The sequence below is a fragment of the Notolepis coatsorum genome (assembly GCF_963971535.1).
Source record: "Notolepis coatsorum genome assembly, chromosome: 12".
NCBI classification, from domain to species: Eukaryota; Metazoa; Chordata; class Actinopteri; order Aulopiformes; family Paralepididae; genus Notolepis; species Notolepis coatsorum.
In genome coordinates, this window is record NC_140176.1 from 66,107,074 (window position 1) to 66,124,998 (window position 17,925).

A 17,925-nucleotide genomic window follows, 5' to 3' on the forward strand; every position below is an offset into this window, starting at 1 on the left:
ATACGGGAACGTTTTGATTATATTTAAAAGGCTTTGCCATTGTTAAACGTAATAAGTGGAACCCCGAAGCTGTAAGCAGAATACAAGTCATATGAACACCCACGATATAAACGCATTGCAACGAGAACAGACAGAGGTTATTTGTTGAGTGTATGTGTATACAAAACCCTTGCAATAAATGTGTCTTAAATGAATGAAAAGCATACATGCTCTGGACACAGAGCATATATCGTGTGGGTGATATCATGACTTGTATTCTGTGTCAAAGCCTAAATCAAAACGTCCCCGTATTTCTGCAATCTATGCGCAAAATAATAACGAGTTGAGTTCTAACAAAGAACGTATTACATGCTGGTAGGCTGATAAGAGTAAACTATGATATGAATATGAATATGATGATATAAAGGTATACTGGTCCGTCCGCGAGGATATCGAGGACTCGAGTTGGGGGACCCTGATGTAAACAAGACAAAAGTCTTTCTCTGGTCTGCATCCCCTTAACAATTGTGTGTATTGAGCCGTACTGTATTGTACCCATTCTGCAATCTGTTAAATAAAGTTTTCATTCATTCATTCATTCAGCCATTAAACTGGCGTGTTCAACTTCTGTATGACCCGTAATTCATTATAGTTCATTGTAAAATAGCGACAGTAGTGTAATTATAACGGGCTCATGCGGGAACAAGAGGTTGGCTTGCTTGTTTGGCACGGGGGGCAGAAGCAGAACACCCACCTCCAAACGCCATTAAATATTGTTTCAAATAAAAAGCGACATACTATTATTTTGTGTCATGTTTCCAAATAAGATTGGCCACAACGGAATGCTTTCTACTTCAATTTGTTGATTAGAATAGATTACCTCGCTCCGTTGAAACTTCACTGAGCTCAGCACACAGACATGATAATAATAATAACAACAACAATAATAATAATAGCTTCATTTTACATAGCGCCTTTCAAGAGACCCATGCAAGGTCGCTTTACATAGATGGGGGGGGGGGGGGGGTATAACAAAGTAATAAAGATAGTGGACAGACTATGTAAATATGATGATGGGATTCAAGTTCGCGTTTTTATTGATCATAGGCATGCTGTCAGAGTATGGTGTCATAATCAAACATTCTAGAACATTTGTCGTCACAGATAATGTCATAATAGAACATAGGCTACATGGCATGGTCCATCGTGATATTGTGTAGACTGTTATTACTGTACCACCCATTGTGACAACAGCCTTGTGAGCTCCCGCACACAAACATGATGGAATTCAGTTTGTATTGATCACATAGGCAGGCTACATCATACATGGCAGTGAGATTCATTGTTCTTGTATATGCTCTCGTATTATTGTTTATATAGGCTACCCAATACTGACATCAAAATAGATTGTATGCCTCTAGAAATCATATGCAGCAGGTAGAAAATTTACGGAAAATCCGTCGCGATTTGGAATAAAATTGAGGAGAACTTTAATCCCTGGGTATTAATCAAACAAAACGAAAAAAGGCAGTCATATTCCAGCACGGTCTTTATTAGTGTTTGCGCTGCCCAGGCAGCAATGGTTAATAGATATCATATCCGACATCACCGTACGTGTACACGTCTGTCAGCCTGTCTCATAACACGCTTCCCTCGGTTTAGTCCATTTTTCCACATTTCATGGGGGTGTTCCATTACCGTATATGGTTAATCGGGGCGGTTTTGGTATGCAAATACGTGAAAGTGTGCACGAGCCTCGGCGTAGGACCAAGGTGATATTTATCATGACAGGTGTGCGTAGGACCTGTGTACGCACGTGTGATAAATCCCGTTTTTTTTGTGCGTGCACACATTCTAAATTCTGTGTTTACGTGTGGAAATAGAACATTTTCTGAAGAAACTTGATAAATGAGGGCCCTGGTCCCTTTGATCAGGTCCTAGCTCCTGGACTCGACAGAAAGCCCTGTCCCTTGAGTGGTCCATGGGGCTGGGACCTCCTCCTCTCCCCGCTGCTAAGGCTTCACTGGCGGAGTCAGGGTTCGGAACCCCGGCCCCACCACGAGACGCCTCGTGGGCAGAGTCAGGGTTCAACGGCCCGACCCCACGAGGTGTGGGAGCGGTAACATGAACATATGCTTCGCATACGTTTCCCTTGTAGTGAGCGGAATGCGCGGTGGGGTAGACGCAGGCCCTTTTTTCCCACGGTCTACTCACCTTGTGCGTTTTTTGGGTGCTGTCACCTTTTTTCACAGTCGGTGTCCTGTCCTGTCCCCCCACCCCTCACTAGGACGGGTGTGGGGGCCCGGACCCTGCCCAGTGTTCTGATGGTTGTAAAGGGGACCTCAGCGGGCCCTTCACGTCCTGCTCCGCTCCTGTTGTCCAGCAGAGCAGAACGCAAGCAAGAACGAAATGTAACGAAGGTTATCCTATAACCCTAGTGAAGGTAAATGAAGGTGCATGTGGCTAAAAGCTTTCAGTAAATACAATAAGTATGATGAGATTGTCCAGCAGACAGAACGCTCACAAGAACTCATAACCTTCGTTCTCTCAGGTCGTCTGACCTGGGCCTCCTGGTCGCCCCACGCTCAAGACTCAAACTCAGAGGCGACCGTGCTTTCGCAGTTACAGCCTCTAGAGACTATGGAATAGCCTTCTCTCTTCACCGCATCCGCAGATTCCTTCAAGTCTCGACTTAAGCTTTTGAATCTTCTTAATGGGTTTTGTGCTGCTTGTATATGTGTATATGTCTCTTCTATGTACTGATCTTTGTATGCCTGCTTTACCGTATTTTAATGTGTTATTATTATTTATAAGGCCTTGTACAGCACTTCGGTCAACTCTGTTGTTTTTAAACATGCTTTATGAATAAAGTTGACTTGACTTGACTCTACTGGATTAGATCATGATGTTGTACACCGTATCGTTAGGTGAAACCTCGTCGGTTGAAGATTGTGTACAATGACGGACATTTCCATGCACATAATGTTCACATGACACAACACTTCCAAATAACTCCCCGGTGACCCATTTCTCATAGGCGACAAAGTGAGCCCATTTTGGCGTCTCCCGATATAACTCTGTCAATCACTATGCGGGAGCCGACCAACTGTTGTTGGGAGCGGAGAGAGTGTATGTGGGGGGGGGGGGGGGGGGCTGAGTGTGAGCGATGCAGGTGTCTGGGCAAGATCCTCAAAACACTGCACAAAGTTAACTATAGAAATTGGAGGTGAGATGCCAAAGAAATACACTTTTCCGTCACCGTAACCTACCGTATTTCTGACAGGGATGTCATCGGGGACATTGAATCCTTGTTTTGTGTTCATCACAGCTCCGTGAAATGATGTAGAATTAAAGAATCAGCAATACCTAGTCATTTAGCTGACGCTTTTATCCAAAGCAACTTACAAGTTCTGTACGACAAGTCAGCAAGAAGGGTACAACTCTTACAAGCCGAGTAACAATGTTTATCAAACTGTGTTGAAACTTGGGTGCTGCAGTGTTGAGTGCATAGTAGTAGAGACATATTAGTATAATAGTTAGTAATATAGGCAAGGAAGATTATTTTGTGGCAGTGGTTAACACTGTCGCCTCACAGCTAGAAGGTCCTGGGTTCGATTCCCTCTTGGGGACCAGGTTGCCGTTTTGCCAGTTAACCAGGTGGGGTATCTCCCAGACCTTTCTGTGTGGAGTTCTCCCCGTGCTCGCAAGGGTTTCCCCTCCATGGGCGTGGCCCCGTGCCGCAGCCCTTGTCTGTTCCCGGCTGCCCTTGGGGGGCAAGGACGACGGGATGGGAAGTGCAGAGAACATTTCATTCAGCGACTCAATGCATGTGTGTGTGTTCCTGTGGGTCGCCCATCGCATGTGTGTGTGTGTTAAAATCTGCATGACAAATAAAGACTTCTTCTTCTTCTTCTTCGACTTCTTCTTCTAGTGGAAGAGTGCATGATAGAAGACAGTAAGAAGATTTTTTCTTTAATTGCATACAATGTCCTCACCAGTAGCATAATGACATGCGTGTGTGAGTGTGTTCATACTAATATAACTGATATGATGAACTAATATAGTTAATCATAATTAACACAACACAAGTGCCCCTTGGTGAAGTGCCCCTTTAACACATCTGTATGTGTGTGTGTGTGTGTGCGGCTCAAGGATCGGACTTAACGCCCACGAGAAGTGGCACCAGCGGCAGCGGCGCTAACCCCCCCCCCATCCCTGGAGCAAGCGTCATCATCGAACACGATGGACAGCTAAGTGTGTGTGTGTGTGTGTGTGTGTGCGTGCGTGTATGTGTGTCTTTTTCAGCCTTAGTTAACCAGACAAGTTGTTGAAGAAATGAACAGCTGGGGATGCATAGCTGTGCTCAGGAGCACTTGGACACTAGTTGATGACAAGATACAAGATACTTTAATGCCACACAACGATGGTTGGTGGTAATTGTTTGCGGTACAGATTGTTAAGCACTGGTTACATCAACATGAAACATCAGACATCAAACATCAAACGCCCCCCTCCCACTCCCCACAATAAATACATATATACATAAAAACATACAGGACAGTCACGGTAACAGTGTCAGTCAGTGACAGATGCTTGCCCGTCTGTGCAAAGGGGGGCGGGCCAGGGTGTTCAGTGTACGGACTGCTGTGGGGAAAAAACTGTTTGTGAAGCGTGTGTGTCTGGTTAGAATGGACCTGTAGCGACCTGAGGGCATGTGCTGGAATAAGTGGTGTGCTGGGTGAGAGGGATTGTTGACTATTTTACCAGAGCGGGTGACTGTGCGTGAGGTGTAGATGGAGTCCAGAGAGGGGAGGGGGCAGCCAATTATTTTGGAGGCTGTCTTGGTGATGCGTTGGAGTTTGTGTTTGGTGTGTTTATCAGTGGAACCGTACCAGACTGTGATGGATGAGGTGAGGATGCTTTGAATTATGGCAGTGTAGAATTGGACCAGCAGGCGTTGTTGGACTCTGTACTTCCTCAGTTGCCTGAGGAAGTACAGGTGCTGCTGGGCCTTTTTGGTGATGGCAGTGGTGTTAATGTCCCATTTTAGTTTATTGCTGATGTGACAGAGGGTTAGAGTGCATCTCACCATGTTCAGATTTCCCCAGCGATCTTCCAGTCACTAATCTGAGAAACCCAGATGCTCCCGCTGGATATTGTGTATTGCCGGATATTGAGTTTGAAAGGTTAATCGGGATGTCCTCCTGTAATGTTACAGTGAATTATCACCAACAGGGATTCATTACCTTAGATGGAGCCATTTGTTTTTCTGTGGAATATGTCTTCATTATATTGTAATCTGCAAGAGTTTCTGGGTTAGTTGTTTCCAGTATGTCCCTGCAGTTGGGTTTTCAAATGTCATGACATTAAAAACTTCTCATATTTCATTCTTCTGTTTTTTTGTGGACATTTTCTAAATGTCCATAGACAAGAGAAGAGAAAACTCTTTTTACTTGCAATGAACTTTATATGAAATACGTTTCTGTGCTTAGACCTTCCTCAGGTAAAACTCTAATGTCATGACATTGAAACACCTCCTCTGTGCAGCTTTTAGCCATCAGCCATCTTGATGTTAATACAAGAGTCTGATGATGACACAGTCCAGTCCCTTCTTTAACCCTTGGACTGTCACTGTGCTCATTCAACCCCCTTCAACAGGCTGTGTATGCAGGGGACACGGGTGGATGACTGATAATAATTTCAGACGTGTGCAAAACATACATTGGCGGGGGTTGACAGTTGCCATAGATACCGTACCTCCGTCTAACCAGCTGAGCCGCGCCCCTCCTCTCCTCCATCTGACGGCGCAATTTGACCATCTCCCGCTGTACAATCTCCTCATGCCGGCGCGCCTCCTCCCGCCTCCTCGTCTCCTCCTCTCGCTCCGTCCTCCTCGCCTCCTCTCTGGCCTCCTGGCGAACCTCCCTCTCTCTCTGCTGCCTCCCCCTCTCTGCATCCCGCCGTACCCGGTTCTCCCGCACCTTCAATAGCAATCAGCGGCAATCAGGGTGTGATTGAGGGCTTGCTTCCTTCAGTGCCACTTACAGCGTGTTTCTTCAGAAACTCTGTGCACAGAGATGTCCTCGTACACCTCTATGAACCGGCCTGATCGGGCTTTGCACGGTTCCAGTCACATACCTGTGTGTGTCGTGCCTCCATGGTGACGGTGGGGTCTCTCGATTGTTTCCTCTTCTCCCCCGAGTCCAGTGCCAGGTCCTCCACTACTCCAGAGTCCACCACTTCTTGCTCCATTAGGTCCTGTAAGAAGTTTTTGACTGTGTGACTCTCCTCTTCCTCGGCCAGATGGTTGTATAGGTCTGGGTGTGTGTGAGAGAGAGAGAGAGAGAGAGAGAGAGAGAGAGAGAGAGAGAGAGAGAGAGAGAGAGAGAGAGAGAGAGAGAGAGAGAGAGAGAGAGAGTGTTACATCAAACACTTAAATTGGATCAGCTTGATTATTATTGGTTCAAACCTTATGAAGTCCAAAGCTGGGAGAAAATAGCATCCAGTGAAATGGCCCTTTAAGGATTAAAATTTTTTTACTAGTCTACTGAGCCAGGCGAACTGACATCTCTGTATCCTCTTTCTGAATGCATTCAAATTCTGAAAAATTTGGACTGATCTGTATAGACCGTTTCATCTTGACAACATAAACATTCTAAATAGACCCACGTTTACTTCCTGTCGCAATGTTAGCTAATATCAATAAATATGGGTCCAAATAGCTCCCTATAGCAACAGAATTCCAGTGAAACCGTCTATATAGGAACAATTCAGCTACTTTTTGAGGCCAATGGATATTCTCACAAACATTATTTTGCTATAATAACAGCCCATGCATTTCAGCAAATGTTGTGACAGTGTTTTCTTCTCCTGAACTGAGCCACAGACTAGATGGCTGACAAAATGTCAGTACCATCAAATGTACTGTAGTCCAGGGTAGTAGGTTGAAAGGTGGCCATGGCAACAGGACAGCTTTTCTCGGAGGAGCCCATCAGATCGTCCTCTTCCTCCATCTCCAACTCCAGACGCAGCTTACTGTTCATCCAGTCACTGAGGAGAGCCTGAGCTGCAAGACAGGAAATACACAGAAGTTAAATCTGAACTGAGATTCGATTTTTTTTACTTTTACTCATGTAAAAATAGAAATACTCTATAGATTGAGTAGTACTAATAGTACCGTGGTAAAAGTAAAAGGTACCCAAAATGAATCCATCTAAAAGAATGGAAGTTCTTGATATTAAACATACTTAAAGGGAAATTCAACCGTAAAGCAACATTAAACTTATTTACCAGATTGAGGCATACCTGATTAATTCTCTCTTTGTGGCCAACGTGATCTCTGCTTAGAAACATTGGCAGTGGAAGGAGCTAATTTGGTAGAGCTATTTCTCATAATGACACGTAGCTCACTCAATTTAGAAAAATTACAGCAATGGAGATTCCTGATACCTGAACCATCTCTCGATCAGTAATGGAGATTCCAAAGATTCCGATAACCGAAGCTCACTGAAAGCTACTTTGTGTGCATGGTGGAGTATTTTTCAGTGAGCTATAGTCAGCTTGTACAGACAGGAGATTGACCCCATTGACTACTAGCCAGAGCTACGGTAGCATGAGGAACAGCATGGATTGTGCTGAGAAATAATTCTACCATTTGACAAAATCATTGGTAAGTAGGATATAGGGATTGGGTTCCAAAAATCTGAACTATCCAGCCTCTTAACATGCAAGGGCCCACATGTGGGCCCTTTTTAGGACGATTTGCCCACCAGCACTTTGGCGACCACTAGTGGCTCGGCTGTGCATATTTTGTAATACAATATATATATCGAATTGAAGCCCCATTTGTTGCCTGTCGAGAGCCCTTTCAGCGGACAAAATCCGTTCAGCGGTTCTCGAGTTACATGCCGATATTTGAGGCTTGTGCAAAGTACACGGTATTGCGCAAAATACCACTCCGACTCTTGGGGCTCTAGTTCCGTCAATCATTTGGCAATCTCGAAAATGATTGTGGAGGGTTGTAGCCAATGAGTGTGGCTTTCCAATGATTCCAATGAATTTGGACATGTACTACATAAGGCTTCAGGTCATGGGTCTCTTTTTTTGTTTTTTAAGCCATACAAATTTCTGGGGAAATACTACTTCTGGAATACTAACTACTACAGAAAAACTTGAGTAACAAGTGTTTCTACAACTCAAGTTCAGACCTATGTTACTTTATTCCATTAGCTCTAAAAGTGATCTTTCTTTATTGTATCATAAACTGTCATCTTTCAAAAGAGACCAGGCTCATGCATGTGCTATAAGTATAAAGTATAGTATTTTGGTTTGCAAAAAAAGTATGCAGTCCTCAAAAATGAAAACTAAAATGGCCACTTTTGGGGGCGCAGGTTAAGAATGTAAAAAGTACATAATTTTTATGAATTTATTGCATACACTTTATGCTAAACCTTTTAGAGTTTAAGGCAGGATATCACTGTCCCGTCATCCAAACTCAAAAACGTTGGTGATCGGGCCGCATCTAGTTTTCTGCCAACACACTTGCATTTTTCCGCGATCTGATTGGCCACTGACGTTTCTGGTCATGTGACATCTGTGCCAATCGTGTGACGCCTATTTCTATCACTGGTTAAGCTTAGGCACTCTTTCGAAGTTGGTTAAGGTTAGAGTTTGTCTTAGAGCAGGGCGATAGAACACCAGCCCTGATTCCAAACTCTAACCTTAACCAACTTTGAAAGAGTCGAGTAAGCTTAACCAGTGATAGAACTAGGCATTAGGTAGTTTGCAGGCTGTTAGAGGCGGAAATAGGCGCAGAAACAGGCGTCACACAATTGGCGCAGATGTCACATGACCAGAAACGTCAGTGGCCAATGTGTTGGCAGAAAACTAGACGCGATCGGGCCTTCTCACGCACTGCACCTCGACTCTGGAACTCCCTCCCTCAGACCATCAGAGACTCCCCCACACTCTCCACCTTCAAATCCCGCCTCAAAACCCACCTGTTCTCCCTAGCCTTCAACCTTCCCCAACCGTAACCCCCCCCTCCAACCTGTTTTGATGTTTGTTACTGTGGCTTTATGTTTCTGTGTATCTCATGCTGTTTTCCCTGTTTCCCCCGTGGTCTTATGTTCCTTTTTGTTTCTTTGTTTTTTCTCTGTTTCTCTGTCTATTGTCAGCAACTTCGGGTTTCTGAGAAGCGTTATACAAATAAAAATGAATTATTATTATTATTATTATTATATATATATGCTTTGAAATAAAAGGTACAAATGTGCAAATAACAATAAAAGCTAAAGGTTGATTCTTGATTCATATATGCAGACTTTCATAAATACAGAAAAGCAAGAAAAACAAGAAAATGCACAAATAATTTCTCTGGTATTTTCCTGTCTTTAATCTAATTGCACTCTCATTTCAAACTAGAAATGCCCTCAGTAGAGTACAGACCTCCACCAAGGCCTAACAATCTCTCAATTTTGCGATTACTTCCACATGCAACATTTTACTGGGTAGATGACAGAAACAAGAGTTGCTGATAGTGTCAGGCAGGCCCTGGCTAAATCCATGGTGGTGCCAGAATCAACAGGTTTCTTCCTCTTCAGACCATGAATGTGCACAGCAAATTTCATGGCAATCCAGCCATTACTTTTAGGAACGCTCGAGGAAAGGTCATGGGGTCACCAAAATAAGATACTTACACAAACAGGTGGACCAGGTTGGGATGTTTTCTTCTCAAATGAACCCAACCAATACGGTGCACGTTCCAGGGGTGTAATTGAACCGCACTAAAACAAGGCTGGTGTCGTCATCAGCTCTATTTTCAATCTTTCAAAATGTTCTTATATACCCTAGCTGCTATTGCATGAACTTGTTTGTGTTTCATTACGCGTATATGTGGATGCTTACCAACTGTTTCGCCTGTTTTATTGAAACACTGTTTTATTGCAACACTGTTTTATTGCAACACTACTATCACCGACATCTAACGCCTGTCCCTGTCTCCCTGTGAGAGGTTGTCTCCTGGTGATGACCGGAGTGGTGCATGTCCCATGATGATGGCTGGGAGGATGCGATCCCCTCTACTCCTCCCCCATACCTCCGTCATCTGGATCTGGATCCGTCATCAGCTCTATTTTCAATCTTTCAAAATGTTGACATTCCAGAATTGGAGGACATTTTCAGTCCCACCCATGAAATTCCAAACAATCCATGCACAAAATACTAAAACATGCACTTGTTATGTAAATTGTACTTGTCCTGAGACTAAATTTAAATATGGTTGTGGAAAAAGTGGTTCCAAAATATTATTTAAAATACCAAATAGCTCTTGAACACCCCCTAAAATGGCACTTTTCTCTTGTCCCACCTTCTTGATGACCAACTTGCATGTCCAATATAACATTTAAATATATGTTTTAAATATACTTTTTTGGTATTAGATTGTTGATATATGTCTATTGTAATTATAAAAACAATTTGTTTATTCATCAACATATTTTAAATAATAGTAATTATGCACTGAAGTTGTGTCCCACAACATGTGTGCAACCCTGTTACCGAAACGATAGGTTATGTAGATAACCTAGTTATATTAGTATTGGCTGAGCGTCCCGCTCTGAGCCTTATTGAGATACCCCTTATCTCCTATGATACCTACTGTATCTCCCACGAACAAATACATGCACCCCACCTGTATGGGGCCCCGCCCCCATGGTGGCACCGCCCATATAACTGTGACTCTGGTCACCAAACACTCTTCCTCGCCAAATCCCGTCCCAGGAAAAGATCCCTCAAGAGGGAATAGTTGGCCCGGTCCCCCCGCTGTGCGTAGCCAAACCTGGAACCGTGCGAGGAGCGCGTTCCGTGTCGGAACACCTGACCCTGACACCACCCACGAGGCAAACGCACCCAAGGGGGAACCCCGACAGAAAGGGCCGGTCTGATACGGGGGGCTTCCGATGAAAAAAGCCCCCCCACTGAACACCCCTCCAGAACATGCTGAAGGAGTTGTTCTGCAGCCGGACATGCAAGGTGTAAGGCCCCCATGGGTTCCTACACACCGTAGCCCTGCAGTGATCGTTATATATCGTATTTGCTTCGCGTCCCGCTCTGAGCCTTATTGAGATATGGGGAAGAGCGGACGCGAGGCCCGACAAATGTACCCCCTGAGGACCCGTAAGCCCACATCAAGGGGTGCGGGGAGCCCTGTCACCCCATCCTTCCTAATGAACTCCACCTGAATGCGAACAAGAGGGAACTAGAACCCCTTGAACACACCGTACAGGCGGAACCACGTGTGACTCAACACACTGTGGCCCATACCCATACACTCCTGCTACCCGACCAAAGGACGGGAAGCAGGAAAGGCCACAGACCCCAGAACCGCCTGGGAGACAGAACCCCCGGTCATGTCCATGAGGTAAAACCTTACAAAGGGGCCCGGGGAGGACCATGAAGCTGCAGCACAGATGTCCTCCACCGAGGCCCCACCCAGGAGAGCGGCAGAGGCAGCCACCCCACGAGTGGAGTGCGCCCTGATGCCCCCAGGGGGATCCTGCCCAGCCAACGTGTAGCAGAGGGTAATACCCTCGCACAACCAATGGGACAGGCGCTGCTCCGACAGTGCCTTACCAGCATGAGCCCCACCGTAACAGACAAAAAGCTGGTCGGTAACCCTGAAGTCCTGAGTACGGCTGAGGTAAATCCCCAAGCACGGACTGGACATGACAGGTGAAGGCCCGCATCTAACTCACTAGTGTGAGGAAGAGGACGAAACGCCTGAACCACAATATCCCGGGAGCGGAAGGAACTCCGGATATTCTTAGGCACGAAAGCAGGATTAGGTCGCAGAGTGACACCGCAATCGGTCCGAAAAGACAGGCACTCTGGACGTACCGAGAGAGCACAGAGCTCACCTACGCGTTTAGCGGAAGTGACAGCCAGTAGGAACGCGGTCTTGAAGGACAGCTGTCCCAACGGCGCCTGCTCGAGCGGCTCAAACGGGGCCAAGGACAACCGACCGAGGACCAATTGAAGATCCCAAGTCGGAGCCAAGGAGCGTTGCACCGGCTTAACGCGTCGAGCGCCAAGCAGGAAACGCTTCACAAGAGGGTGGCTGAACAAGACATCCCCTCAAACCCCTCATGATAGGAGGATATAGCTGCTGCATATACCCTCACCGTCGAAGCCGACAGTCTATCAAGGAGAGACTGGAGGTAACTAAGGACAGCATCCAGGGGGCAGGAGACTGAGTCCCGGCCCCCCGCCTTACACCACACTTGGAACATACGTCATCTGCCCGCGTAAGCGCGACAGTGGAGGGAGCATGCGCATTCCAGATGGTAACACCATCAGGATCAAGAACCTGCGCCCCTCAACGTACCCGTCCCAACAACTGACCTAACAGATGTATGGGGAAGAATCCCTGGCGGCACGGCATCGGTCCCAGACCTGCCTGGCCATGTCCAGACGTAATCCTCACCCGTCAGGATGAGGACCGCCCCGCGACAGTACACCTGCACCCACATTCTCCCTGCCGGGGATGTGGGGAGCCCTCAGGCCGCGCAGATGGAGGACGCCCATAGCCAGCCGCCCGCCGCCTGGTGCAGACAGGGGGAGCGTACTCCTCCCCGTCTGTCGATACACGACACTGACGTCGTATCGTCCGTCCTGATCAACACCATTTGTGGACCAGAAGGACCGCTTTCAACACCAACACATTGAACGTAGCGCAGACCGGGCAGCATGGTTTGCCAGCTGCCCCCTACTGCGTTGGCCCGACGCGTCACCAGCGAGGGAGGCGTCGGTGAAAACGCGACGTGAGACAGCGCCGTAACCGTCCTAGGACGGAACCTCCCGAGCGTGTTGACAACACGCTCTGAGATGGATGCCCATAGCCCTCCAACCGTTGACTGGGAAGAGGAGTACTCTACATCCAGTCTACAGCAACCCCAGGCTGGTAGAGACCTGCCTGGTACGAGACCTGACGATCCACCTTGACCGCGAAGGACCAGAACGTCATCAGGGCAGAACACTCCGTAACCCCGGACGACGCAGAGGCCCCAGTGCGGCCTCCACGCACTTGGTGAAGATGCGGGGAGCCAGAGAAAACCGAACGGCAGCCTCTGGTACTCATACGCTAACCCTGCAAAGGAAGCGTAGGTAAGCCCTAGGATGGAAGATCGGGGATGCGCATACGCATCCTACAGGTCTATGGAGGAGAACCAGACCCCCACCTGACAGTGTTCAACAGGTAGGAGATGATCCAAAAAATGCTGAACCTTCCCATGGGACAGGTCCAGCCTGGGTCTTACACCCCTCCCTCCCAACTTCTCGGGCAGAGAACACCGGGAGGAGAACGCCACGACGATGGCTTGCTTCGTCCACAGAGATTGGATCTCGTTGACCAGAGCTGTCACTGCTGGAGACCCTGACAATAGGGTCTGTACCAAACCTGAAAACGGGTGGGGTTGTGTAAACACAAGTCCCCGCCACAGCGTTCTCTCCATCCACCTCGACATATGGTACTGCCGTAGTCATATGTGACGACACTCCCAACGCACCCGCCGTCACGTGGCGCAGGTCCGCCAGGAACTGTAGATAGTTGGCCCGGTCCCCCCGCTGTGCGTAGCCAAACCTGGAACCGTGCGAGGAGCGCGTTCCGTGTCGGAACACCTGACCCTGACACCACCCACGAGGCAAACGCACCCAAGGGGGAACCCCGACAGAAAGGGCCGGTCTGATACGGGGGGCTTCCGATGAAAAAAGCCCCCCCACTGAACACCCCTCCAGAACATGCTGAAGGAGTTGTTCTGCAGCCGGACATGCAAGATGTAAGGCCCCCATGGGTTCCTACACACCGTAGCCCTGCAGTGATATTACTACCACCCCAAATCATGTGAGCTGCGACCACTTGCCAATATTTCAGGAGTGGGAGGCACCAACATGATACCTGGCCTGGCGAAGGCGAGGCCGGGGAAGCCCGCACTGTGTGCCTCAAAAGGTTTCGAGCCCCCCTGCTGACAACACTTACGTTGACAGACGTAACACCAGGCTCAACCAACACAGTTCAAGGTGTGGGAGCCGCTTGACAGCACAACATTCTCACGGACAGACCCAGGCTCAGCCATCAACTGGGTGTCAGCCCCTGTCCCCATGAGAAGCGAAAAGGGGGGCCGCCCGCGCATCAACGAAGGCACGCGGCCCGCAGCCAAAGGAAACAATCAGAGCCCACTTCTTCCGCTGGTGTTGGGGAAGGGAGTGATCGGAGAGCGGGCTGTTCGCGGCAGGACGGTGACGGCTTGTTTGTTCAAGCCGAACCCATCCTACATGGCCGATCCCTCGGCCGCCAAGGCTGTCGGCCTTGTGGACACCTGTCGAATCAACGCCCAGGATACCTCCGGCGTGGAAAAATATGGCTGCCTGTCGAGGGCCTCGTCATCGCCGCTGACGAGGCCGTGCTCTCTCTTCTTCTGGCTGCGCGGTGTGAGGCGGTGTAGGGCCTAGGACAATACCGCCCGCGCTCCAGCAGAAGACCAAAAATCCCCTGCGGAGAGGGGAACCCTGAGCGGTTATAGCTTGCGGCTGGGTCAAAGCTAATAACGTCAACAACCTTGCGCGATGTGTCGACGTCGGCTGGCCCTCAAGGCCCCTCCACCAGACACCATTTTTTTAATAGAAAAAAACAGCAATTCGAACACAGTTCTAATCGTTGCCAATTCCATACCGTGGCGGTACAAGCCTTAACAGCCCACCAGCCACTCGCCAGGCCGACCCACCCATGGCGTCGGCCGGGCGGGGCATTGTTTCAATATGTCAAAAACAAAGGACTGATGTTAACACGGAGCACCAGTGGTGATTGCAAACAGCAACCTCCACTATGGTGTGCACCATGAAAAGGTTAAATGAATAAAAGAACTAATCCACAAAATACTGTAGAATGAGCAAACCCATACACACAAAGTTAAGGGGAGACGGACCAGAGCGAACTAGTCCCGCCTTCATTCAAAATATTCACAACAGGACACCAGCCCTAGTTTAGCCCATTTACCAAAAAAGGTAAACAAAGCCCCCCCCCGCACTACTCCCCCAGTATACCGATTGACCGTCAGTATGAATGGTTGAGAGGAGAGAAAACTGTAGCAAGACAGACCTTTGTTGTGGAAAGGTTGTTTGACACAGCAGGAGACGATATTTCCAATTGTAACAAATAGGTAATTTATTTAAGAAAAGAAGTTCGTTAACAGCAAGAGCTATGGGTCAAAGATGATCGCCACAGCTTGAACAAAAACACTCCCCCCTGGAACCCTTTGCCTGTCCCTAAATCCCCTCTCAGTCCTGCCCCCATGACAGATATGATGACGTGTCACATCATGTCAGATCTGACATGACGTACATTAAGATGATACGTAGATTTAACATTGGAGAGAGAGAGAACATGAGGAGAGATAAGCAAGATATGATATCCACACACGATATGATGTAAAACATTAAGAACATGAAGAGAGAGTGAGATATGTGTGTTTGTGTGTGTGTGTGTGTATGTGTGTGTGTGTCTGTGTGTGTGTGCGTCTGTGTACAGACGTGTGTGTATTGTATGTGTGTATTGTGACACAGGGAATGTGTGTGTGTGTCGGTGTGTATGTCTGTGCGACTGTGTGTGTCTGTGTGTGTGCTGTGTAACTGTGTGTGTCTGTGTGTGTGCTGTGTAACTGTGTGTGTCTGTGTGTGTGTGCTGTGTCTGTGTGTGTGCTGTGTATGTGTGTAAGAGAGAAAAGACACAAGATTAGAACACACGATATGATGTGCTGAAATGTCCATCTACTATCTTGAGGCTGTTTTAAGAACATCAGCCAGACTGTCGCCCTAGTGTCTTTGAGCCCTGCTAGTTGACCTATATTAAACTAGTCAAGACTAACCCCTTTCCTACCTCCACCCTCGTATACACATTTTCCCCAACACCTTCTCATAGCAGAGTGACAAAACGAAACAATAGCCCACTACACAGGGCCGCCTCAGGGGGTGGGGGGCCTCGCGTCTAAAAACGCACAGGGCCTCACATTTCTCCCAGGCGGCCCTGCCCTTATACTACTGCAGCCTAGCGCGAGGCGATGTGGGACCCAGAACAACAATTGCCTGCGCACAGACACGCAACATGTTTACCATGTCGGCTGGACCCATAGCCCCACTACCCGACGCCAACCCAGATGGGAACACTGTTCAACAAACCCCGCCGGAACACAAGGTAACATACCTGGCTAGGAACCCTAGCCACGGCCTACCCTGTTGTCAACCCATTTACCCGAAAAAAGGTAAATAGGACTCAGCAAAAAAAACCACAACAGCTACCGACTGACCTTCATTGATGAACCGGGCAAGAGGAGGGAGAGTGACAACATCTCACGGCGGAGACATTAGAACAGCGTAGCAATTAGCAGTAGTAATAGCATGCGGCATTAGCGATAGCATGTAGCATAGCATTAGATGTTTTAGCAGCACGCCCAAGACAGCTTGGAAACCGTTCCCTGCAGTGAACGTTCACCAAACCATCCTGCCCCCGGCGCCAACACACAACATGGTTGTGTAACAAAACAAACCAGCATTACTAACACTAATACCCATGCCTGAAGACACAGGGCCTACCTGAGTACAAGCTGGCCCGACAGCCAGTCTTGTACAGCTGAACCTCGATGTGCTGTCATCAAACGAGGAACATCAACATAGGCCCGTCGTGTCGCCGAAAACATGCGTCGAAGATGCCAGGGGCCAGCAACCTCCGGTAAGCTTTCAACATTATGACTCTGATCTTTTTCATCCTGCTAGTTAACGAATGGTGCACGCAGCCAGTACGATGGGACGAAAATAGAGGAAGAGTGTTTGGTGACCAGAGTCACAGTTATATGGGCGGTGCCACCATGGGGGCGGGGCCCCATACAGGTGGGGTGCATGTATTTGTTCGTGGGAGATAAGGGGTATCTCAATAAGGCTCAGAGCGGGACGCGAAGCAAATACGATATATAACCTATTTCACCTGATAGAGGGGAAAAAATAAAAACAGTGAGTCACATGACACAGGAAATGACATCATCAAGCCATCTGCTAACAAAATGGCTAGACCAAAGGTAAGTCCTCTCTTCTACTTTTTATATTTTTCTAATCTTTTCAGCCTTGATTGACTGTGTCACTCTAGCCAACACAACCCTGTTACTCATATTATCACAATAAGACACATTTATTTCAAATGTATCTTTCTTTATTCATATAACTATGTTTAACCTCGACATTGACAGTAACTTACATTCCTCAGCTAGCATCTTTTCCTGAAGTAAAAGCTAACATTAGCATTGATTTGCAACCCTGTTACTTGCAACCCTGTTACTATAATTAGAGTAACAGGGTTGCACTACAGTAACAGGGTTGCATCTCCTTCAGTTCAGCAGTATGTCTTTACAGAAGTAGAACATGAACATGTGTAATTACACACATTTCTTTGTAATTATTAGATGTCTTGTTCCATCTGTAACTAACTGTACTTACGTGTACTAGTAACAACTATGTTATTAGTGCCTAATAGTAGTGAATGCAGACTTAATGTAAGGTGTTACCCAAATCATTATTTTATCAAAGGTTAATAGACATTTTGTTTGAAATGTAATTGATTTCTACAGAGTTCTTCCACACCATTGAGCACTGCTGAAAATCAGAGGCGCTACCGTGCCAGGCGTGATGCTGATGAACAGAGGAGACAGCAGTACTTAGAAAAAGAGAAAGATAAGTGGAGAAAAGGTGTAGAAACAGGGAAGAAGAAAAGGCTAAAAGACTGCAGTATGAGAGAGCAGCGTGCCCAACGTAAAAAATGGAAGGAGGCTCATAAGAGGAGTGATGCCAGGAATAGTGTACTTGAAGGATTGAACACCCCTCCAGTCAGCCCTGATGCCCCAGTCAGTC

The 17,925-nt window shown here is 47.4% G+C and overlaps 1 protein-coding gene across 1 annotated transcript in view; it reads right to left on the reverse strand.

Annotated features, from left to right (window-relative positions):
* The window catches only part of ccdc191 (coiled-coil domain containing 191), a gene marked incomplete at its 5' end in the record, with an annotated part of 59,119 nt that overhangs the window by 32,564 nt on the left and 8,630 nt on the right, over nucleotides 1-17,925 (reverse strand). The window contains 3 exons of the mRNA XM_084325855.1: nucleotides 5,737-5,960; nucleotides 6,118-6,296; nucleotides 6,893-7,045. Of these exons, the coding sequence (XP_084181981.1) occupies nucleotides 5,737-5,960; nucleotides 6,118-6,296; nucleotides 6,893-7,045 (556 nt within the window). The remainder of the gene's footprint in view (nucleotides 1-5,736; nucleotides 5,961-6,117; nucleotides 6,297-6,892; nucleotides 7,046-17,925) is intronic.